The 25795-nt window shown below is 36.9% G+C and overlaps 1 protein-coding gene and 1 pseudogene across 5 annotated transcripts in view; one reads left to right on the top strand and one right to left on the bottom strand.

The window, feature by feature from the left end:
* EPC2 (enhancer of polycomb homolog 2) overlaps positions 1–25795 on the bottom strand; it is a 120962-nt gene that overhangs the window by 25968 nt on the left and 69199 nt on the right. For all 5 annotated transcript variants that reach the window (XM_036023521.1, XM_028508385.2, XM_028508386.2 and 2 more), the window contains 2 exons: positions 12869–13014; positions 2213–2419 (listed from right to left, as the gene is read on the bottom strand). In XM_036023521.1, the coding sequence (XP_035879414.1) occupies positions 2213–2419; positions 12869–12979 (318 nt within the window). In that variant the 5' untranslated portion in view covers positions 12980–13014. The remainder of the gene's footprint in view (positions 1–2212; positions 2420–12868; positions 13015–25795) is intronic.
* Positions 21456–23539, top strand: LOC118500116 (annotated as a pseudogene).

Below are 25795 nucleotides of genomic sequence, written 5' to 3' on the forward strand. Positions count from 1 at the left end.
GCCCAGGGCCAATTCCTTCATTCCTATTCTAGGAACATACAGGTCTGACCTACTGCCAAATCTCCAGGGAAATGGTTCTCAAACTGCTGCACTTTAGAACTAGATGTTTTTGTCACCAAGGATAACCTACAGGTGATTGTTATGTGCAGCCAGACTGAGAACCACTACCATGAGAGTTTCCTGTTTGTCTTGCTGCTTCTGGGCCACAGAGAGGGAGGAGAGAAGGCACAGATGCTAACAGTTGCCATCTCTGGGGTTAAATATATAAAATGTATATGCTGATTCAAGGCTTTCCAATCAGTGCATTTAGACTTGCTGGTGCCTTAAGATGACCTCATTTAAGAACATTACCTAGAGTGTGAGTAGTTACACACTCCCAAATTATTAGTTTGGTGAATTAAAATTAAATTCTAGACTACCAAACAAATATTTTAAAAGTCCCTTACTTTGTCTTTGCATCACCTATATAAGTGTTTTTAATTTTGTGGAAATAGAAAAGGAAGCAGAGAATCTTTATTAGCTGTATTCATTTTTGCATATCTCAATGCCTTCCCACCTCCTGATTACCCTGGAGGATGGGAATGGGGGGTTCACTGTTGACTGCTTTCCCAACTTTCTCATTTTGAAAGACATAAACATTTTAAACCAGCAATAGTGTGCAAGAAGGCGAATAGTCTTTGGTACCACAACGAAAAACAGAGAGGAATAAAGAGGCTAGTGGAAAACAAAATATACCACCTGGCAGAGGAAGATAAAAATAACAGGTAACAGAAGGGATGGGAATCAAGAGCATTAGGAAAAAGCTGGACTAGTTAGTTATTACGCAATGGTGAAGCACCTAAACACAGGGATCCATTACTAGCAATTCTCAATATCCACTGGTTAGAAAACACTGATTTAACCTACTGAAGAATAAAACACATTTAAACATTTAGAATATTGTTTAGATGCCAATAAATATTTCTAATTTTAAATACTTCATACCTACTCACTAAAAGTCAACCAACAGTACTTTTCCTTCAAAAGACATTGCTAAAAGTCTGTTTTGCAATAGATCTAAATTAATTTCTTTTAAAAAGCAATTGGCAGTTCAAATTTTTCAGTCATTCAGATAACCTTTCCTTCCTCATGTCCAATGGTCTACATTTGTAAAGTTTTACTGTATTTACAAACTTATCACATTCTTGTCTTGTCTAAGACACTAAGTCTTCATAAAATATCTTCCTTAGCTAAGAACTAAAATGCCAAATTGAAAAAACTCAGCTTTGGTTAGGGAATGTCATCTACACTTGGGAAATCCTAGAAAGAGTTATATAAACTCTGATTGTTAACCAGTAGGAGGGTTTCTCCTAAAATATACTATCCCTGACAGCTGTTATATTTCCCAGCTGTTATATTAACTGCTGACGAGGACAAGCTTTCAATGTTAGAAGAAACAGGATTCCACAGAAAACGTTTTGCCTCCAATTATAATTTCTCATGGCTTTTACATTTATATGTACTTACTATTTTACAATGCTAGAGAATGTGTTAGCATGTGTGGGGTTTACTGTGAATTATGAGAAATGGAAGGTAGTGAGTAACTACTCTGAAATGATGCTTTCTATACCATATCATTCCACAGCATGAGACCTTTTCCTCTTAAAATTCTGGCTCACAGTGCTTCTGAAAGCCAGATGGGGACAAGTTTATCAATATGAAATCTGACACAACTTACAACTCATAAAAAGATTCCTCTGTGTTACTTATGACTGTTGGCAGAACAAGCTTGAAAATGAACCTTTCCCTACTTCCCATGACCCTATAGTAGCTAAAAGCTGTAAAGTCCATTTTTATATACAAGGATTAGAATATGGTTTCAAAGGAACTATATATAAGCTTTTAAGCTTCCCAAATAAAGGATATAGAGAATGTATAGCTTACTGAAAAAATCAAAACTTCCAAGGTACACAAAGACCTGTAATTCCTCCTATCACTTCAACTGCATGTCTAAAATGGTTATGATCAGTAGATTTATAAAGGGCATGGGATTAGATAAAAATTGTACACAACTGGTCAACAGAAGCTACTAAAGAGAGAAATTTCTAACATAAAGCTCAACAATATCAGTAGTGCCTCTTTATGTTAAAAATTATTCAAGTTATTAGCAGAAAAAAATACTGGTCTTAAATACTATTAAGCTATATTCAATTAAATCTAATTTGCACATTACCTTTCGAGTCTGCATTTTCTCCGTTCTCCTCCGAAAGGCAACATAAGGGTCATTGTTAGTAGAGCCATCTCTTTTCTCTTGTTTTATCTGAGGAATGAGGGATGGCCCCCTGCAGTTTTTACGTTTTCTCACCCAGTAGTCATATACTGCTTTAATAAGGTAATCATCTTCATTTAGCAGCAGTTTTGCTTCTTGAAGTGTTACAAGCTAAATTTTAAAAAAGAACACATAATATCAACTACATTGTTTGAAAAAGAGAAATCAAAAAAGTTAAACTATACCTATGGAAAAAATGTGATTAAGTCTAACAATTATGATCAGGTATCATGATAGCAGAAAACAAAATTCAATTCAATCAAACAAAAAATTTCTTATTAAGGAGCTTTATCTGAAAATTTACATTCTGCCCTGAGAGGTAGTGAGTACCATCACTTAAAACATTTAATAATCCTGGATGAATGATAGTTGGGAAGACTACAACAGATTTGTGCCTCAGGTAAATCTTGGACTGGAAGACATCAGAGATCCTTCAAAATTCTTTGTTTTTTTAAAAAAATATATTTTATTGATTATGCTTCTACAATTGTCCCATTTCCCCCCCTTCATCCCCTCCACCCTGCACGCCCCCTCTCACCCACATTCCCCCCTTTAGTTCATGTCCATGTATCATAAGTTAACTTCTACATTTCCCATACTATTCTTACTCTCCCCCTGTCTATTTTTGTACCTACCATCTACGCTACTTATTCTCTGTACCTTTTCCCCCTCTCTCCTCCTCCCACTCCCCTGTTGATAACCCTCCATGTGATCTCCATTTCTGTGGTTCTGTTCCCATTCTAGTTGTTTGCTTAGTTTGTTTTTGTTTTAGGTGTGGTTGTTAATAATTGTGAGTTTGCTGTCATTTTATTATACATGTTTTTTGATGTTCTTTTTCTTAGATAAGTCCGTTTAACATTTCATAGAATAGGGCTTGGTGATGATAAACTCCTTTAACTTGACCTTATCTGAGAAGCGCTTTATCTGCCCTTCCATTCTAAATGAAAGCTTTGCTAGATAGAGCAATCTTGGATGGAGGTCGTTGCCTTTCATGACTTGGAATACTTCTTTCCAGCCCCTTCTTGCCTGCAAGGTCTCTTTTGAGAAATCAGCTAACAGCCTGATGGGAACTCCTTTGTAGGTTACTGCCTCCTTATCTCTTGCTGCTTCTAGGATTCTCTCCTTTGTTTTAACGTTGGGTAATGTAATTATGATGTGCCTTGGTGTGTTCCTCCTTGGGTCCAACTTCTTTGGGACTCTCTGAGCTTCCTGGACTTCCTGGAAGTCTATTTCCTTCGCCAGAATGGGGAAGTTCTCCTTTATCATTTGTTCAAATAACTTTTCCACTTGTTGCTCTTCCTCTTCCCTTTCTGGTACCCCTATAATTCAGATGTTGGAATGTTTAAAGATGTCCTGGAGATTCCTAAGCCTCTTCTCATTTTTTTGAATTCTTGTTTCTTCATTCTTTTCTGTTTGGTTGTTTCTTCCTTCTAGTCCACTCCATTGATTTGAGTCCCAATTTTATTCCCATCACTATTGGTTCCCTGTGCATTTTCCTTCATTTCACTTAGTGTAGCCTTCATTTTTTCATCTAATTTGCAACCAAATTCAACCAATTCTGTGAACATCCTGATTACCAGTGTTTTGAACTGTGCATCTGATAAGTTGGCTATCTCTTTACCACTTAGTTGTATATTTTCTGGAGCTTTAATCTATTCTTTTATTTGAGCCTTTTTTTTTTTTTTTGGCTTGTAGCGCCTGTTACTTAGCAAGGGGCGGAGCCCTAGGTGTTCACTAGGGAGGAGTAACCCACGTCTCTTTCCTGTGACGCTACATGTGGGGGAGGGGTCTGAGAGGAAACCACGGTGCTTGTTCCGCTTTCTGCCAAATATCAGTCCTGTCCTCTGCGTCCCCCAAGCAAATTGGGCCCTTCTGGTGCTGATTCCCAGGTGAGTGGGCTTGTGTACATTCTAGGACTCTGTGGGTCTCTCCAGTGAACTCTCCTGTGAGGCTAGGAGTCTCTCCTGGCACTTCAACCCCCACAGGTGTTTTCAATCAGTGGTTTGAAGCTTTATTTCCCTGAGCTGGGGACCTGGGTTGCCGCGGTCTGTCTCGCTCCCCAGTTTCACCTGGTTTATCTGCGCACAAATGTGGGGCCTCTTGGTCTGCCAGCCGCCTTTCAGGGTCCACCAACTGCCACCTTGCCTAGAGTCCTCTCTGCCCGGCCACCCAACTCCGCCCTGCCTACACAGGTCTGGATGAATGTGTCTACTTTAACTCCTTGGTTGTCGGACTTCTATGCAGTTCAATTTTCTGTCAGTACTGGTTGTTTTTTTTTGTTTCTAAATTGTTGTTGTCCTTATTTTGGTTGTGCGAAGAGGCACAGTGTGTCTACCTATGCCTCCATCTTGACTGGAAGTCTCAGAGGTCTTTGAAAATTCTGATATTCTATGTATGATTCTACACATTTGAGGATCTACTGTTTTTTTTTCTTCTTTTTTTAAAAATTATTTATTTATTTTTAGAGCAAGGGGAAAGGATGTTCTGGCATACCCCAGACCACTTGACTTCTTAAAACATCACTGTTAGGTGAAGAGAAAGAGAGGGAGAGAAACATCAATGTGTGGTTGCCTCTTATGTGGCCCCCACTGGGGACCTGGCCTGCAACCTAGACATGTGCCCTGAATGGGAATCAAACTGGCAACCTTTGGTTTGCAGCCCATGCTCAGTCTCCTGAGCTACACCAGCCAGGACAGGATCTACTAGTTTTTAATAGTCTCCTCTTTTCTGTGTTTTTGTTTACCAACAGAAACTAGAAGATATAGGTTTCTTTTTATCTCTTCAAAATAAAAGATACAGAGTAGGGCAAAAGTAGTTTAGAGTTGTTTGTATGGAGAATGATATAAGAATAAACTGTTTGGTGTACTCTTAACTGTAAGCTTACTTTTGCCTCACACTGTATACCCTAATTTATTGCAACTAAATATATAGTGCTTGTTTTGAAATTGTAAAAGGACAAACTGTTAGCATGTTTCCAGAAATTTCAACACAATTTTCAATTTCTGGTGCCAATTACATGTAAAAGCAATTCCTCTATCCAAGCTGGTTATGTCCTAAAGTCTTTTTTCTCAACACTCGTTCTGCTAATGACATTGTTGCATCTGCTGTGTGACAGACAGCATCCTATAAGTTTTCCTCTAGGAGCTTTGACATTGGTATCTCAGTGATCTGTTCCTTTATCAATGCAGCCAGTATAATATGAACATATTTCAAACTAACATTTGTAAAAATTTCCTTGGTCACATCTGTTTCCTTGTTCTTTGTGAAAACTGGGTAGAACAATCAACTTCAGCAGAATGGATGTGGGGTTACATATATCCACTTATAGTAAACTTTAGAAAAAGATCATACAGGAGTTTTAGGGCTGGAAAGCCTCAATGAAGTGATATTATCTCAAATTTTTTTAACTTGTATCAATTTAGAGATTAAGATTATTTTCAAAACAGGCTGAGATAGCTCCTAAAAATGTTTCCCTGAAACTCAGAAATGAAGGGAAAATTTCCTCACTCAAATTATAAGATCAACATGTGAACTGACCTATAGGGTTTTATGAAGTCATCTGAAGGCATAACTCACCAAATAAATTTCTCATATGATCTGACCTATACTGGTATAACTTCATGGAATAAATGCAATGATCATTTGGACTTCCAATCCTATGACAGTGATTACTAGGGCTAATTAGTTGATTTCTTATATAATTTTGTTGCCAAGATAGTTTGACCACAGAAGAATACTACACTGATAATGAAAACTCAAGTATTCTAGTTTTATGCAACAGTTACATTTAGTGCATTGAAATTATAAGTGGTCATTCTTCAGTTTATTCACTGTCTCAGTGAAGTCAGCTTAACAGCACTTGGAAGCTGAGAAATTTGGTCTTTCAGTGGCTGACCAGAGCCTGGAATGAGACCAAGACAAAAGAATCAATATCTCCAAGCATCAACTTTATTACTTTTTAAAAAGAATTTATTTAAGGGGGGCATGCATGCAAGGGAGGGAGGTGGGTTTGACTGGAATGGGGGGTAGTGGTAGGGGGTAAATTCAGACTTTAATTGAACAACAATTAAAAAAAAAAAGAATAGTATGGGAAATGGAGAAGCCAAAGACCTGGGGGTGGGGGAGAGAATGCTGTTGGGATGGGGGTTTGGGGGTGCAGGGTAGAGGGGGATAAAGGAGAGAAAAAAATAGGACAACTATAATAGCATAATCAATACAATATTCTTAAAAAAGAATTTATTCTTAGAAAGAGGGGGAGGGAGGGAAAAAGAGAGAAATATCTGTATGAGAGAGAAGTATCTTTTGGCTGCCTCTCCAACATACCCCGACTGGGGACCAACCCCGACTGGGGACCAACCCCGCAACCCCAGGCATGTGCCCTGACTAGAACTACATTGAAGACCTTTCACCTTGCAGAATGAAGCCCAACCAACTGAGCTACCCAACCAACTGAGCCACCCGATTAGGGTTCCAAATGTCTACTTTAATGGGACACTTTCCTACTGTTAATTGAGGTTCTCTGGAATGGTGACATATGCTCCCAAAGGCTACAAGGACAGTGATACAGTAAGAATCAAGCTTTGGCCCTGGGTGGTACAGCTCAGTGGATTGAGCGAGGGCCTGTGAACCAAAGGGTCACTGGTTCGATTCCCAGTCTAGTGTACATGTCTGGGTTACAGGCCAGGTCCCCAGCAGGGTGCATGTGAGAAGCAAACACACACTGATGTTTCTCTCCCTCTTTCTCCTTCCCTTCCCCTCTCTTAAAAATGAATAAAATCTTAAAAAAGAAAAAAAAGAATCAAGCTTTGTGGATCTAATAATATTCCACCGTGTGCTGACAGCATCATAGCATCACTAGCAGCTCTCACATGCTGTTCCAGGACCAATGCTGTGAGTATGCTACACGTGCTTTAGTTGTTTGGTCATTCTGTTTCTGATAAAATTTTACAACCTTTACTAATTAAATAAAAAACTTAATCTAACCATAGAGTAGGAAGGATGGGATTCTTTCCATCATCCTGCAGAGCAGTAGTGAGTTTCTTACATAACAATACTATCAAAATAACACTGCTTCCTATCCTCTTACAGGGGGTATTAGGGGATTAAAAAACTGCCTCAGATTTTCTTCTTTGGTGCTTCTTACTCCTGATAGAAATTTTCTTCTGCCTGGTTGTTAAGTATCCTCTTTGTATCTCAGGTCATAAGAATTCAATACACAATTTACAGCTAAACATCCTGATATTTCTTTCCATTGTTAACTGTATTTTCTTAGTTGGCTGCTGTTTTTATGTTGTTATCCAACAGAATTTTATTTTATTGAATAATCTTGGTTTTAATCATTCTGTAAAAATTATCTGTAGCTATTCTAAGGCAACTGGTATCACTGTATCACCATGATCAAGGTGACAGCATCATCAGAGGGGAGAGGGGAGGGGAATTTCAGGGGAAAAGGGGAAGGGTTTACAGGAACAAGTATAAAGGACACATGGACAAAAACTAGGGGCAGGTGGAAATGGGAGAGAGGTGGGGAGAGCTGGGTGGGTGGGCTTCGATGGGAGTTAAAGATAGAAAATTGTACTTGAACAATTAAAATAAGATTTACTTTAAAAAAGGTGACAGCATCAATTTGAGTAGGCAAGACCTATTTGCAGATAAAGTAGTCACAAATTACGTCACATGATTAAAAACCTACAAAATTAGAATTCTACTACTTTTAAACCCCAGAAAAAGTTCTGCCATTCGTTTAGTACTTTGTCAACTAGAAAGTAGTAGGAACCAGTATTTAACTGGCAAAGCATCTGGGGTAAATTTACTATCCCCAAGGCAGCTCTGAGTTGTTTGATTACTCAACTTTGGGAGCTTGGGGATGGGGAAATTAAAAGTTATCTTACCATATAGCCTTTTCTTCTAGACTGCTACTAGCTCTGTCAGGACAAGGATCATTTAGTGTGTTTATAAACAAAACTCATGGTCTGGCAATTTCAATAAATGCATTTTTAATATACACATGAATAAATTACATGTAAAAATTTTCAATATATAAAATAGCCAATTAAGCAGTAAGTAGTTAATAATTAATTACTAGCAGCCCATCACTGTGTCATAGGTTGTGAGAAAAATAAGTAAAGAAAATTTTAAGATAAATCCACTACCTAATGAAACATTATAACAAATAAGGTAAAGATAAATACAAATTAAACAATAAGAAAACAATGTAAGAACTTTGGAACTGAGTATTAGTGAACTAAGAGGCAGGACAGTGATAAGAACACTATCTGGGAGTGCCTGCAGATGTAGTTTACCATATAAGAATGAATTCACAGGACAGATACCGAGGAAAACGGTAACAAATGAGATGTGGAGGAGCAATGGAAGAGGATGAAGACAACAATCTGTACACGTGGAGGTCAACAGCATCCAATACTACAGGGATATTAAGCAGGATACAGGCTGAAAAGAGGCGCCTGGATGACATAAGAAAGTCACTCACTGGTGAACCTTGTATAATTTCTATAAACGGAAATGAATCATATGGTGGCTAATCTTTTGAAAACTTAAGTGTGACAGAAAAAGGAGAGACATAAGGTAACAGTTTATTAAGAAAGACAGGGTCAACTATAGGGACCCATGGCACATTTTTGGACAAAGAGAAAAAGAATGCAGAAATGAGAGAAGAGACAACTGAAAACAAACATTCAAGGAATATGAAGGTACACAAGGAAGAGTAAGAATTAGAAACTTAGGGACTAAAGGAAAAGTATAAAAAACAGATGACTCTGAGTTTTGCAAATCACTGGAGAGATAAGGAATATTCCACAGCATCATCTGGAGTTGAAAGTAAATGAAATTTTGGAAAGGTTAAAGTTGAGAGGTCTATGAAACATCTAGGTGGAAATGCCAACAGGCAGTATGAAAAGAAAAAAAAAAAAGAAAATCCTGAAACCTGAAAAGATGTCAAGACTAAAGGTACATGTGTTGTTATACCCACAAAAAAAGCTTGCTGAGGTGATATCACCCCAAAATGCATAGGTTAAGAATAATCACAAGAGAATTTCAAGAAATCCTGATGTTTTCAGGAGTTGAATAAAAAGTTGGCAAAAGAAAATTAGAAGGAATGGTCATAGAACATAATAAGAAAAACCAGAAGGGAATGATTTATATTCTAAAGATCAAAGATAATGATAGTCAATAAATAAGAAGAGATCAAATTAGACAAAAGGAGGGGGGCAGAAAATAATCACAGTATTTAGCAAAAGGAGTTTTCACTAATGACTTCATTACAGTAACCTCCACAGAATGATGCAGGCAAAAGCTTTGCCCCAGTCTATCTTTTGTGTCTTTCTCTACTCAATAAGTACTGGTTTAATTACAAACCTGATTCCTTGTCCTTGAATCTGGTACTATGCTAGCCTCCAGTAAGGAAAAATAAAGAAATCCATGAATCCACACAACAGGGACTGGGAATGAGGACAGCCTTTTGGTATCTTTAATCCTTGGTTTCATTAGCAGGATCTGTTTCTATGACAAAACCTCCACCTTCATTCATCTCTACTGCTGATAGCAAATGCATGCTCTCATGCTCTTAGTCTAGCCAGTTTATTTTGGGCCTAGAGAAGCTTGTCACTGAGCAAAGAGGACTCAAATAGGATAATGCTGATTATATGTGTATAGTTTATTGCATTGTTTCCATGCTTTTTGTTTATTCTGCCCCTACGAAGAAAATAAGCTCAACAAGGTGAGAACTTCTGTCATCTTTCCTGTTCACTTGAGGACTAAACAAATATTACTGATTGAATGAAAGGAAGTAAATTACAGAAGGGCGAAGGCTTCTGATGATATAATTTCAGCCACCATGAGTAATTTCTGAACAATCATAGAAAACAGAAATACCAAAAGACTGATCAAGCCTAAGATTGCTAGAAAAATTTGAAACTATAACTGATGCCAGAGATCAAAATCCTAGAAAAACTGTAAGCATTAACTATAATGAATATCAATTTGATAATTAAAACAAATCTCCAATTAAAAAAAAAAAGACATTTTCTCAAAAAGCCATTTAAGTTGGATTTTTGCAAAATTCAGTTTTCAATGTACTTCTTTGGATAGTACACTAAATACTACTTTCTGTCAAAATGGGGGTAAAAGATTGGTAAGAAGGCTAAATATGCAACAAAATAATTCTACAATGCAAAAGGTTTTAGAAATATTCTGAAAGCTGTTAATGCCTCTGGAACTCAAAGGGCTCAGGTTGGAAGGTGAGGACAATTAACAGATTTACATGGGTCAAATAGTGTAAAGTTTTAAGTCTATTTTTAAAAGTTTCTATCTAACTTCTTACTACATTAATAATAGCATATTAATATATCACACAGGTATACCAACAATTATATTTTTTACATTGTTCAAGTACTCTTTCTCCATTTGCCCCCCTCCACTCTCCCCTGCCTCACCTTCAATCCTACTCCCCTTTAGCTTTGTCCATGGGTCCTTTATACATGTTCCCTAATGGCCCTTCCCTTTCTTTCCCCCATTACCCCCCTTTCCTCGCCCCTCTGGTTATTGTCAGTTTGTTCTTTATTTCAATGTCTCTGGTTATATTTTGCTTGTTTGTTTTATTGATTAGGTTCCACTTATAGGTGAGATCATATGGTATTTGTTTTTCACCGTCTGGCTTATTTCACTTAGCATAATGCTCTCCAGTTCCACCCATGCTGCCATGAAGGGTAGCAGCTCCTTCTTTCTTTCTGCTGCATAGTGTTCCGTTGTGTAAATGTACCATAATCTTTTAAAAAAATTTAATTTAATTTTTGTTCAAGTACAGTTTTCTGTCTTTTACTCCCACCCCAGCCACCCCCCTCCCCGTTTTTGTCCATGTGTTCTTTATACTTGTTCCTGTAAACCCTTCCCCTTTTCTCCTGAAATTCCCTCCCCTCTGGTCACTGTCAGCCTGTTCTTTATTTCAGTGAATGTACTGTAATTTTTTGATCCACTTGTTTACTGATGGGCACTTAGGTTGCTTCAATCACTTGGCTATTGTAAATTGTGCTGCTATGAACATCAGGGTACATATGTTCTTTTGAATAGGTATTCCAGGATGCTTAGGGTATAACCCAGGCAGTGGAATAGCTGGGTCAAAAGGCAGTTCCATTTTTAGTTTTCTGAGGAAATTCCATACTGTTTTTCACAGTGGCTGCACCAGTCTGCATTCCCACCAACAATGGACTAGGGGTCCCTTTTCTCTCCAGCCTCTCCAGCACTTGTTTGTTGCTTTGTTTATGATGGTCATTCTGATTGCTATGAAGCGGTATCACACTGTGATTTTAATTTGTATCTCTCTGATGGCTAGTGATGCTGAGCATCCTTTCATAAGTCTCTGGGCCTTCTGTATGTCCACCTTTGGAGAACTGTTTGCCCAATTTTTTAAATTGGGTTGTTTGTCTTCACCTGGAATGGAGCCCTGTAAGTTCTTTATATATTCTAGAAATCTAACTCTTGTCTGATGTATCAATGGCAAATACATTTTCCCATACAGCTGGTTCCCCAACAATTATTTTTAAAGATAGTTTATTTTAAAAATCTAATTATCATATCAATACACACTCATTATAGTAAATTTGGAAACCGGAAAAACAAATAAAAAACACAAAAGTCACCGATAATTTTATTACTTAAATATAACCATTGTTGGCTATTCCGTTGGATTTTCTTGTTCTTTTATTCTATGCACAAATATACATGTAAAGGCTTTAAATAAACTTCAGAATTTTCCACTTAAACAATTCTATATCCTGTTTTTGAAACCTAACATAAAATGGCAATTTCCTGTGGCATCAGATGTGATTCAAAATAATGATTTTAAATGGCTGTATGATATTCTACCATAAAGACAATTTGTAAGTTATTCTGAACTTCACTGTTGAAAAAAAATCTTTGCTATTTTCACTAATTATTTTTCTTGAGAAAAATTCCTAGAGTTAGGATTACTGAATCAAAAGGTATAACCATTTTATACCTAACATTTACTGCCTAAATGCTTTCCAGAAAGACTACACCATTTTAAATTTTCTATACCATATAAAAGCTGTCTCACTAAGGAAAATTCATTATTGCTTTGTGAATATTTCCTTCACTTAAAATTTTAATATATACATAAGTAAAATTAAAATACATTTAAAATAATTAAGAGTACCTTAATATAAATCCCAGCAACTGAGCAAGATTTGGTATGAGCTATATGCCTTAGAGACCCTACCAAGCAAATTTAGCTACTGAAGCACCAAAAACACAACCCTATGAAAAGGTACAAGAAGATATTATAACATTGTAACTAGTATATTTTAATATCCAAACAATAAAAGTGAGAACACTACTCTTCCTACTCCCAAAGAAATTATGCTTAAGTATTCAGTTGAAGAAATATTGTAAATAAAACTTCTAGCATGTCAGAAAAAGAAATACAAAAGACAGTAAAATGCAATATATAGGTCTAAAGAACATATAAAATAAAGCTACTAATTGGGTTAACTGTAAGACAAAAGACATTTTTACAATGTACAGTACCTGATTAGAACTGGCTTTTTCAAGTCTGTCAATCATAATTTCAAATTGCAAAGGCTTAATTTCCATCTTTCTGTTAAGTCTATTTAATAAGGTCTCATCTTCTGAATCCATATCATAATCTGGTTGCTCATTGTCTAGATTGAAGGCTAGAAAAGGAAAGAAAAAGTTTTCAAATTGAGAAAATACAGATATACAGTGTTTACATTTGACCACACAATACTCCTAACCTATAATGCATTTACCAAAGAGGAGCTCATGAGCAGACATCTAAAAATCTGTTTCAGAGGCACAGGGAACAAAGGAAACAATTAAAATTCTAATTAATATATAATTTCAAGTTTAATAAAAGCAGTAACAAAAACTTATTTTTAAAAAGTTCACAAATATATGCTAAAGTATAAAATAGCAATTTAAAAAAGATACACCTTTATTAACATGATAATTTGGTAGCATAATGAGAAGCTATGAAACAAAATTACCCAAATACAAAATATAATGGAAATGGCATTTCAAATCATTAAGGATAAAATAGATTATTTTAAAAAAGAGGGGGCTATGGGCAGCATGGCTTAGTTGGTTGGAGCATCATCTGTAAATCAGAAGGTTGAGGGTTTGATTCTTGGTCTGGGCACATGCCTATGTTTCAGGTTCTGTTGCGGCCAGGGCACAAACACGAGGCAACCAACTGACTGATGTTTCTTTCTCACATTGATGTTGCTCCCCACCACCTCTCTAAAATCAATAAGCATGTCCTCAGGCGAGGAAAATAAATAAATAAATTAAAGGGGGGAGATGGTACAACAGACTAATGTCAGACTAGTTATCTTAAAAAAAGTTAAGTTTGATCCCTCATACTCTTAATACCAATTCAAGATACATTCAAAACATTTGTAGTAAAAAAATACATATACAAGAAGAAAATGCAAGGGAAAATGTTGTATGGGCAGATACTAGCTCAAAAATCATAAAACATTAAGTAAATGCAAATATGATAACTATAGTATGTTTTACTCATCAAAAGACTAAGGTCTAAAACTTGATGATAAACTACTTTGCAATAAATGGGGAAAGAGGCCTTCTTAAACATTGTGAGAAGGTGATTTATAAACTGGTATTCAGTATTTAGTTCCTATGTCTAGAATTTTATCTGATAAACTTATACAGAGACAAAGACATATAAACAAGACTATTAGATGTAACGTTGTAAGAAGTAGAAAAATATAAAACAAGTAATGAATTCGAGAAATAAATGATGGTCTGTACATAAACCGAATCCCTGAGAATGAATGACAATGATGTATGTATACTTATATGAAATGAAACCAATTTTCATAAACAGTAAATTAAAAAAGCTAAGGTACAGAATAAAGTATACAGTGCACTAAGTTATGTTTTCAAAAGGGTAAGAAGTGTGAGAGTGTGTGAGTATGTGTGTGTGTGTATGCACAGAATATTTTAAAAGGATACTGGTACTAATTCTCCAACTTCTAGAAGTGGAATATTAAGTAGGAGTTCAAGAACAGTAAAGAGAATTTAAAATTTCTCTTTTGTTCCTTTTATACTGTCCCCTTTATTTTAAATATAAAGCATTTTAAGATATAAAAATAGAGGATTTTAAGCATGTATATGCATTAATTTTTAAAATATGGAAGAAAACCAAAGGGCCACAAAGTATGTATTGAAATCACATGTCAAGATTTAGCACCAGGCAATGAAAGAGATACCAATCACCAAGAGGCAGTTTATTTAAAGGCTGCCTCCATATCAGTGCATAAACAAGTATCTCATATTCATACTGTATGAAATGTCCAGCCATTCTCAGATGCAGCATGACATTCTTAAAGGTAGATTATAACACAGTAACAAATGCGTATATTTATATAATTTTAGTAAAATCAGCCTCCAACTACAGATAGTACTGGTGGACATAAAATATTTGAAAGCAAAAATAACTTATTATAAAGCAAATGACTATATTTCAAAAATCTGAACTGTGGCTAATTGTTTAGTAAAATTGTACCACTATATAAAAACAAAAATAAATTTTAGTTAATGCTTACAACCTTATATAGCATTTAGTCTGGGCCTAGCAGTGTTCAAAGTGCTTTATACACACTAAATTATCACAATCACCCTAAGTGGTTGGCAGTATTTTATGCCTAATGGGTCTTATATTCTAAAATCTGTAAAAATTTTATTGTATTTAACCTGCATCACACAGCACAAAAAAATGGTTTGTACATAAACTGAGGCAATGAGAATGATTAGTAAATCAGAAAAGTTATAGCCATTCATGAAATAATGATGTAGATTATTTCCTAAGTATGACTGATTCACTTAAAATAGTCCTGAAAATAAAATTTTCTTCCTTCTCTTGATATATAGTTTTATTACTGAAAATAGTGGTAATTTACAAGTATGCTTAAAAAAAAATTCAATCTGTATCGAATTCAATGACAGATGATGTGGACCCTTAAACCATGTAGATCACTAAAAATTAATGTATATAATTTTATATACATTGAAGTATATAAAGTATATAAGGTGATGTTGTATTTGTAAATTCAAATAGTGAAAGTCAATGATCTGCCTTTACTCCACAGACTAACAAATAATAAAATCAGGTTATAATACAACTAGAAGACATTTTAGGGGAAGATAAGTTTTAAAAATGTTGAGCAGATATACTGAATTTCAAAGTTAAACACAAGTTTTTGCAACTTCAAGGTCAAGGCTATATACGCAAATTTTGTACGACCATCTTTTACACACCTACCTATCTCACTCACCTCTTGTTCCTCCACCTCCCATCTCTGGTTCTATGTTCTTATTCTATTCTTACAAAAGGCAGTGCCCTAGCTTCTGAAGCAGGGGAAGGGGCAAGAAAAGCTAGGAAATAGTTAGAAAAATTAATAGTGAGAATTGATAGGTCTTACATTATGTTAAATCAGAACCAGGGCAAAGACTTGCACCAGCACTGTAAGCTTTCTGATGCTATCATTTCTCTTTTTATTCAAAAACTATATAAGAATTCAATTACACATTCAGGTATCCTATTGCTTCTGAACAACTATACGGTTTCATCTGTATCTCTCTTTATCAGAGATTATACTGGTTACCATCTCTATCAGACAAAAAACACACAAATTTTTTAAAGCAGTGATTACTTTAGTTATACTTGTATACTCCCTGCACAGCACATAAAGAAAAAAAGGTGGGTAATAAAAGCTGCTGAATAGAAATCGTGTTTCTTAAATATAAATGATTCTTTTAAACTACAAGCAGAATATATTCTGTAAGCTTTTTAATACCTCATTTTTTGAAACCCAGAAGGCTTTTCCTGTTAAAAAACAAACAAACAAACAAACAAACTTACAAATACTGAGTTAGTTTTACAAGCCAGTTAACCAAACAAAACAATTAAAACAACCCCTCTTCTCTACCCTCAAAAAAGAGGGGAAGGAGGCAGACAGGAGGCTGAAAATTTCTTGATGTAGTTAATCAACAGAATCCAGGTTATGAACAAGGTTAAGGACAGTAAGGGTATGTGTCTGTGTGTATTTGTAGAAAGCTTCCTGTGATAAAGTTAACTGAGCAGTAAACAATTATATTAGAAAAATGTGCATGATTGCTATGAGAAGGAAAAAGAAGTGGGAAGGAAAGTAGATCAGAAAGTTCTTTATGGTGGCTACCACTGTTCAGAGAAATTTGGTTGTTTTCTGCAGGGAAACCAACTGCTTCTGCGTAGGCAGGAAAATGAGTATAACCTGCTGTTCGAATATATAAGGTATTTTCAAGTCAATTGGTTATTGCTTAGAGACTATATAGATCATGGTTGGTTAAAATTAGCTGGTAAAGCCAATATTACTTATAGTCAAAAGTAACTTTCAAAGCCCCTTAGACCACCTTTTATTTGGATATAAAGGGTGGGGCAAAAGTAGGTTTACAGTTTGGAGTATGCAAAACAAAGTTTATCCTTGTATTATTATTTATTAAGCATTGTATTATTTTCCATATGAACAACTGGAAACCTACTTTTGCACCACCCTATATTTATATCCAAGTACCTAACAGGCACAGCTATCCAATGGAATTAAAAAAAAAAGTGATTTCTGGCAAAGAAAAAAATGTAAGAAAATGTTCGAGTTAAAAAACATCAAGAACTTTTCAGATTAAAAGGCATTTACCAACCATGATACAAATGAGTGTCAAGCAACTCAATGTGGCACACAATAATGGGCAAGTTACTGCCTATGACTGCATAATATTATTATGAATATGAATTAATATTATCATTACTACTACATAATAGTATGCCTATTATATATTCTATGTTAATGGTAAATAGCTGTTCCCCACGTTTCCACTCAAAGATCCAGGTGGGAGTGACTTAAACTGGTGAACTTGGGAGAAGAACCTAATCAGCTCACTACCTTCAAGTGCATAATCTCTTGTGGTTCTTCCTTCTTTTGGAGAGGCTGCATTCTAGGCAGCCCTCTACTATTGGGGCTGATTCTGCCCTTTATGGCGGGACCTGCTCTGTCAGTGACCACCAGTAATGAGGTAAGTTTAATTCAAGGGTTAAAAATTAGATTATTGAGGCCATACATCTATGCCTTGTATTCCAACCCCATTTTTATTAGTAATAAAGCTAAAGTTTTATATGTCTATACCTGTTTCTCCATTAGTTCCAAAATTAAAAGGAAAGAACTGTTGCTTACTGCTCTTCTAAGCCTCAACATTATAGGCTAAACAACAACTTATTTATAAGTGCTGTGTGCCCCCCCCAACATTCTATTTCTATACTTCAGTCTCCGTCATACTCAACATCCAGTGTTTATTTCACTCACCCTCTTCTCTCTGGTTATTTACACAACTTGGATGCAATAGCTCACATAATGTAATACACTGAATGTAAGCCGAAGCCAATGTTTTAAAAACAAAACACAGATAATTTCCCTACCTTAATTATGTGAACTCAACTCTTTACATAAAACTGTCTCTGTATTTATAGATGTTAATCACTGTATTTACCTTTCTGGACCTTCTTATGCCATGTTTGATACCATGTGACATTCCATTCCACAGGGAATTGTACCACAGATGAGTAACTGACCCTTAAACTATAGGTGATCGGTGACCTATGAAATGCTTCTGGGTTTAAAGTACGTGTGGGCCAGATTTCCTCTAACAGAAATGTGACCATAAAGATGGTTTCTGGTTAAGTAAGCCAGAATGAACTCATGTCTGTTTTGAAATCCCAATAAAAAAAAAAAAGCAAAGCATTTTTTTCCCCCAAGTGTCATTTATCCTCAGAGGGGACAGGAATGAGACAAGATTAGCAGACAAGAAAATACTGAAATACAAATGCTGAGGAGAGGACACATGAAGCAGGAAAATTCCCCTGCCCACTAAATACTTATGGAGAGTTGAAGCTAACAGTTACTCTCTGAAAGAGGAAGTAGAGCACTTCTGGAAACAAGGCTGAATAAATATCTTTATATGAAAATTAGACCTTTCACTCATCTAGTGTACCAAGGCAACTACTTTTCCTTGCAAATGGTAGAAGACTGAAGGCTTAATCTGTAAAGGTGAATCCAGAGAACCAGTAGACTGCAGAGTAAAGGCATGCTGAAGGAAAGTACGAGGCTCCATATCAAAAATGATTAAGTAGAAGTCTACAGGTTGAAACATGAACTCTCCTACCACCCCATTCTGAGTCCCCAACTCAGCTATAAAAATAGAAATGGGAAGCTAACCAGGAATGAGACTGAATTCTTTTTTTTGGAAAACTGAACAGTCCCCCCAAAACACCCTAAGATAAATGACCTTACTCAAATATAGACAGTCAAGTAATCCAAATATTTGAGAAAAGACAGCAAAAGAAATAAAAATTGGGTTGGGGGGAACACAGGAAACAAGATAATGGGAAGGAAAAAAGTCCTCACAGAGATAGTACTGCATCCGTGAAACAAGAACAGAAATGGAATACTGTATTAAAAAACACTTAGCACTGGCTAGTGTGGCTCAGAGGTTTGGAGAATGGACCTGTAACCAAAAAGTTGTGAGTCTGATTCCAGTCAGAGAACATGCCTAGGTTGTCAGTTCAATCCTCAGTCCATACGATTGCATACGATTCCCAGTCGGGTGTGTATAAGAGGCAACTGTTCAGTATTTTTCTCTCTCCTTTCCTCACTTTCTAAAAGCAATGAAGAAATGTCCTCAGATCACAATGAAAAACAAACAAACAAAAAAACCCATTTAGATATCAAAAGATTAAAACATTTAAAAATATACACTTATTTAATTATTTTTAGAGAAAGCAGAAGGGAGGGAGAAAGAGAGGGAGAGAAACATCAATGTGTGGTTGCCTCTCCAATGCCCCCTACTGGGGACCTGGCCCACAACCCAGGCATGTATCCTGACTGGGAATCAAAGTGGTGACCCTGTGTCAGGCCAGCACTCAATCCACTGAGCCACACCAGCCAGGGCTCAAAAAATTAAAATTTAAAACTACAGGACTTCTGGTCAAGATGGAGGCATACGTACACATGGCTTGCCTCTTCACACAACCACATCAAAATTACAACTACAGAACCACCAGAATTCGAGTTGAATGGAAGTCCAACTAAAGAGTTACTGAAACTATATCCATCTAGATTGGTAGGAGGGGAGGAGATGTGGAAACAAGGAATGGGCTGGTCCCACCCACACCCATGTGTGGTAGATAAAATTTTGGGAGGGATATCTTGGGAGTGAGGGGTCCCATCCCCACACCAGGCCCCCCAACTGAGGGTTTCAGTGCCAGGAAAGTTAAGTCCCCATAACTTCTGGCTGCAAAAACCAGCAAGGATTGAGTCAGTGGAAGAAATTTCTGGACCCCCAAGCAGTTCCTCTTAAAGAACCCACACAGGGTCTCACCAACTCAGATACACCTCCTCTGAGCTCCAGCACAGGGTGGCAGCTTGAAAGGCACCAGTGGCATACGGAGAGGAACTGAAGTGTCTGGCATCAAGGCAAGACCTAGGGGGTAGCTTTCTCCCAGACAGAAAGGCAGACAGAGGCCATTTTCCTCTTCTGAACCCTCTCCCCACAGAACCACAAAGCTGGCAGGCTGCTGCCATATCTGAGACTCCATCAACCTAGCTAACACTGTTTGCCTGGCCCTGGAGATCCCTTTCGACTCTGTCCCACCCAACGTACAGGCCCACCCAAGCTGTTAACAGTGGCCTTCCCATATAAATGACCAGTCTTGGTTCATGCTTCACAACTTCCTATCTCTCAAACAAGCAACAGCTGGCCTCAGCAAGTCCCCAGGCCATGTATTTGTCTTGCTAAGTGGCCCAGGTCCAGCACTAGCAGCAGCCAGTCTAGGTTCACAGCTTAGCTTCGCCTGGGAAATCTCCAAGTCCAGAATAAGTAGCAGCTATTTGCAGACTGCTTTGTAGCTCATACAGAGTGGCCCCAGGAGAAACACAGGCGGTGGCTGACCTTGGCCTGCACCACCTGGGAAACCCCAGAGCCTGAACATCCAGTGGACAGCTACGGACCACGCTGGAGCACCACCACCCTGCCCCTGCATAGTTGATCCTCCATGGAGGGCAGAAGTTGGTGGATAGTGGTCACAGCCAATCTTTACAGCTGACTGGCCTGGGTAAGTAAATTCCATTGACCTGCCAACAGCAATCAAGGCTCAACTACAAGAGGATGGTGTACTCAGCACACATGAAGGGTGCATTTCGAGTACCTAGCTTTGGATGAAATGGAAGGTTGTGCCACTGGACTCAACAGGTGACCTATTACATTAGGCCATGCTACCAAGACAGGGAGTTATAGCAGCTCTACCTAATACTTAGAAATACAACAGAGAGGCTGACAAAATGAGGAGACAAAGAAACATGGCCCAAATGAAAAAACAGAACAAAACTCCAGAAAAGAACTAAACAAAATGGAGATGAGCAATCTAACAGATGCAGAGTTCAAAACACTCGTTATAATGATGCTCAAGGAACTTAGTGAAGACCTCAACAGCATAAAAAAGATCCAGTCAGAAATGAAGGATACACTAACTGAAATAAAGAACAATTTACAGGGAAACAACAGTAGAGTGGCTGAAACCAAGAATCAAATCAATGATTTGGAACACAAGCAACCAAAAAAAAAAAATCATCAGAATAACAAGAAGAAAAAAGAATCCAAAAACAACAAACAAACAAAGGACAGTGTAAGCAGCCTCTGCGACAACTTTAAGAGGTCCAAAATTCACCTCAGAGGGATGACTGAAGAGGAAGAGAAAGAGCAAGAAAATGGGAATCTATTTTAAAAAAATAATGAAAGAAAGCTTCCCTATTTTGTGAAGGAAATAGACATGAAAATCCAGGAAGTACACAGTCCAAAACAAGATGGATGCAAATAGGCCCACTCCAAGATACATCATAATTAATATTCCAAAAGTTAAAGACAGAATGTTAAAAGCATCAAGAGAAAAGCAGTTAGTTACTTACAAGGGGAGTTCCCAGAAGACTCTGAGCTGACTTCTCAAAAGAAACTTTGCAGACCAGAAGGGATTGACAAGAAACAGTCAAAGTCATGAAAAGCAGAGACCTATAGTCAAGGTTGCTCTACCAGCAAAGATATAATTTAGAATAGAAGGGCAGATAAAGAGCTTCCCAGACAAGAAAAATCTGAAGGAGTTCATCATTAGCAAATCATTATTATATGAAGTGTTAAAGGGACTTATTTAAGGAAAGGATCAAAACTATGAACATTAAAACAGCAATACATACATATCAACAATCGAATCTAAAACTAAGCAAACAAAAAGAACAGAGACAGAATCATGGATACGGAGAGCGTTTTGATGGTTGCCAGATGGGAGGAGGGTTTGAGGGATTGGGTGAAGAGGTGAGGGGATTAAAAATTGCAAATCAGTAGTTACAGAAGAGTCATGAAGATGTAAAGTATGGTACAGGAAACGGAGTAACAGAAGACCTTATATGCATGACCCATGGCCAAGAACAAAGGTTTGGGGATTGCCTGAGAGAGTAGGGTGTGCTGGGTAGAGGGGGGCACAAGGGGAAAAACTGGGACACATCTTATACCATAATCAATAAAATATAAAAAAAAACCTGTAATAGCAAAAAATAAAGAACAGATTTCTCAATAGCAACACTAAAAGTGAGAACACAACAACATAACCAATATTAAAAATTCTGAAGGATAAAGGTTTTCAACCTAAAACGTTCCACTCAGCTAACCTATCAATCAAGTATGAGGCTAAAATAAATTTCATGCATGTGTGACCTCAAAAAATTCACCTACCACACACCAGGAAGGTTGTGCTCCATTTGAATGGAGTAAATCCAAAAGGAAGAAAGCATGGAATCCAGAAACTGGAGAAACAAACATGCGAGAAGCAAAGAAATTCCTAAGATAATGGATGATAATCAAGCAGTAAGCCTAAAAGCAACCGGTCCAGAATATAGAGGCAAAACAAATGGTTCCAGGGGAAAAAAAGGCCCACAAAAGAAATAAAACTGACATTATCTGACTGTTTGAATATATTAAGAGAGTTATACACTTCTGTGGGAGAATTTGTGGTGACTTAATCAAAGGTACATACATAGAAGAAGCAGCAAATATAAAAATAAGTTATCTTTGAAAATAAAAACCTAAACAAAAAAAGGACATGTAATCATTGTTAAGCTGTTAATATTTGCAGAATGATAATACTGTATACATTGGATACTGATTTAATAATTTTAACTAGAACCAAAATATGGGACAAAGAAAGTGTGCTGAGGAGAGAAATAAATTTTAAACAGTCAGTAATCGAAAGGTAATATATTTTTAAAGAGTTTTAAAAGATTGTTACATTAGGCCCACTATTTAGAAATGTGAAGTTAAATACTGAAAGAATGGATTTGAAGCCAGTTACCTCTCAGAATGAAAAGGGGACTACCCTTCTTAGGAAAAAAAGAAAAAGAAAAATTTCAACTAAACCTATTAATATATGTATCGCTTTGATTTTTGTTTTACACTTGAAAGAATGTAAATTTTTAGCCTTTTGCAGGTGGTGGCAAACGCAGAGAGAACATTACCAATGCCTTGGGCACTGCCTGCCCAAATATAAGTGCCACATACTACCTTCTCTACTGCAGGCACATCTCTGTACCTCACCATGTTGTTGCCAAGTCCTGCTTCTGGTACTTTGTGTCTCAGCTGAAGAAATCTCCAGGAGAAATTGTCCACTTTGGGCAGATGTTCGAGAACTTTGGTATCTAGCTGTTTAGACTCCCACAGTGGGACATACAACATGTACCAGGAGTACTGGGACCTGACCACAGCAGGCTCCTGTCACCCAGTACTAACCAGACATGGGGCCTCTGGATGCCCACTTAATCCACATCATAAAGGTGGAGGAGATGGCAGATAGCAAATGCCATGAACCGGCAGTCAGGCAGTGCCATGACTCCAAGATCAAGTTCCTGCTGCCCCACCGGGTCCTTCGTTGCCAGCACAAGCCATGCTTCACCACCGAGAGGCCCAACACCACCTTTTAGATGCATGGCCTCCCTGGCCCCTGCTCAAACCCAAACAAACTCCTTGGGAAAACTGAGGTGTTCAGATAAAAAAGAATGCAATTTTTAAAAATTTAAAAAGAAGAGAGGCGCCCTGGCTGGCATAGCTCAGTGGATTTGAGCATGGGCTGCGAACCAAAGTGTCGCAGGTTCGATTCCCAGTCAGGGCACATGCCTAGGTTGCAGGCCATGGCCCCCGGCAACCACACATTGATATCTCTCTCTCTCTCTCTTCCCCTCCCTTCCCTCTCTAAAAATAAATAAAATCTTAAAAAAAAAAAAAAAAAAAAAGAAGAAGAGAGGCAATAGAAATGTTTATGGTGGGAGCAAAGAGGTGAAAAGATACCATTTACAACATGGCCCATGAAGACCAAAGCTATGAAGTAATAGAAGCTAGAAAGAAATAAGTAAAAGAATTTCAGTTGCCTGTTACAGGCATTAATAGTCCTTACACTAATTCCACCTTTTTGCTTTAGTTATATGAGTGATCACCAACCTTACAATCAAAAGTGCTTATTTAAAACACTTTATCTCTTGCAAAAATATTTCCATGAGGGCCGATACAGTTTATTTCAAGATTTTAAGTTTTCAGCAGAACTCTGTTGCTCTTCTGATTTGTTTTTGGCCCTAAACATTTCCAGTAAAAGTACTTAAAAAAACCCTAATTCAGTTGTTGCTTGAATGTGCTGTAAATTACAATTACTCATAACAATGCTTAAAACATTGACATAATTCCTACTATATCTAAATGTATGCATTAGTTTTTCTAATCCTCACAGAGCACTGAAAGGCACAGTACTTGTATCTTCATTTTGCATCCACCGAAACTGAGATTTTAGAGGTGTTTTGTTACTTTGCACCAAGTCGCACAGACAGAATTTGAACTCAAGTCTGCTGGATTGAGAAGCCCATGCTACTTCCCCTTTACTCCAACTTGCCTAAAAGGAGTGTATTCATAGCTTCTCTTAGTCTGCAATTTTTTTTTGTGGTACAGAAATTTAAAGTTTTAATATAGGGAAATGTATCATCAATCTTTCCTTTACAGCTTTGCTCTTTGCCTTAAAAAATCTTCACCTTTAGGTCATAAAGTTATCCTCACATTTTTTTTCAAAAATAGTTAACATTTTGCTTTTAGTATTGTGTTGGCCAAAAAGTTTCTCCCCCCCCCCATAAGATGGCTCTAGTAGCATGCATATAGTTAATTGCTTCATCTGAAACAATTTTGTTAGACTGTATTGTGACAGCTGTCATTATCACCATCCATTTAAAAGAAATTGAATTTTTGTGTAGTCATTTTACTACTGAAGATGGAAAAAAATACATGACATTTTTGGCATATTATGCTTTATTATTTCAATAAGGTAAAAATGCAACTGAAAAGCAAAGATTTGTTCAGTGTATGGAGAAGGTGATGCAACTGATTAAATGTGTCAAAAGTGGTTTGTGAAGTTTTATGCTGGAGATTTCTTGCTGGACGATGCTCCATGGTGGGGTGGACCAGTTGAAGTTGACAGTGATCACATCAAGACATCAATTGAGTACAGTCAATGCTCTCACGTGGAAGATAGGCAACATACTCAAAATATCCAAATCAATACAGTTACTAGTGAAAATGAAACATCTGTCTTTTGGTTTACAGAAAAAACCATATGGACTGTTCGGCCAACCCACTATCTACTCCTTATTTTTATATTTTCCATAGGAATAACCACTGTCCCAGCGCTATTTATCAAATATTTCAATCCTTTCCCCACTGATCTGTAGTGGCTCTTTGGTCATATATCAAATTTCCACCTATGTATGGGTGGGTATGTTTCTAGCCTCTCTTTTCCTTCATTGATATACTTACCAATCTTTGAATAAATGATTAATATCCCAAACCATAAATCTTTAAGAAATGGTTACTATAAGAGACAGAAACAGAAGGTTCCTATAAGGAAGAAACAGAATGTGTGACATAAACACACAAGGAATAGCAACTGAATGTCTCTGATTATGTCTTATTTTATAGATAAGACTTTTAGAACCATATGTTTTACATAATTATGAAACAAATAAACTGAATTTTACTTTGGGTTCTATTGCAAGTACTTTTAAAATACAATAAAGTAACATTTCTGACGGGAGATACCCTAAGGACTAAAAGCAAAAACCAACCACCCAACCAACCAACAAAAACCTTCAAATTATTTTCAGTAATTATATAGTTGGCATTATTATTCTGAGATTCTTGTGGTGTAGGGTGAGATAAAACATAGGAATATGTGGATGTTCTTGAGAATGTTCTTGAGATGTGGAAGGTTTTAAAGGTGTATGATTAAAATCCTGAAGTCTTAAATTAGAGTAA

Source organism: Phyllostomus discolor, chromosome 4 (assembly GCF_004126475.2).
Source record: "Phyllostomus discolor isolate MPI-MPIP mPhyDis1 chromosome 4, mPhyDis1.pri.v3, whole genome shotgun sequence".
NCBI classification, from domain to species: domain Eukaryota; kingdom Metazoa; phylum Chordata; class Mammalia; order Chiroptera; family Phyllostomidae; genus Phyllostomus; species Phyllostomus discolor.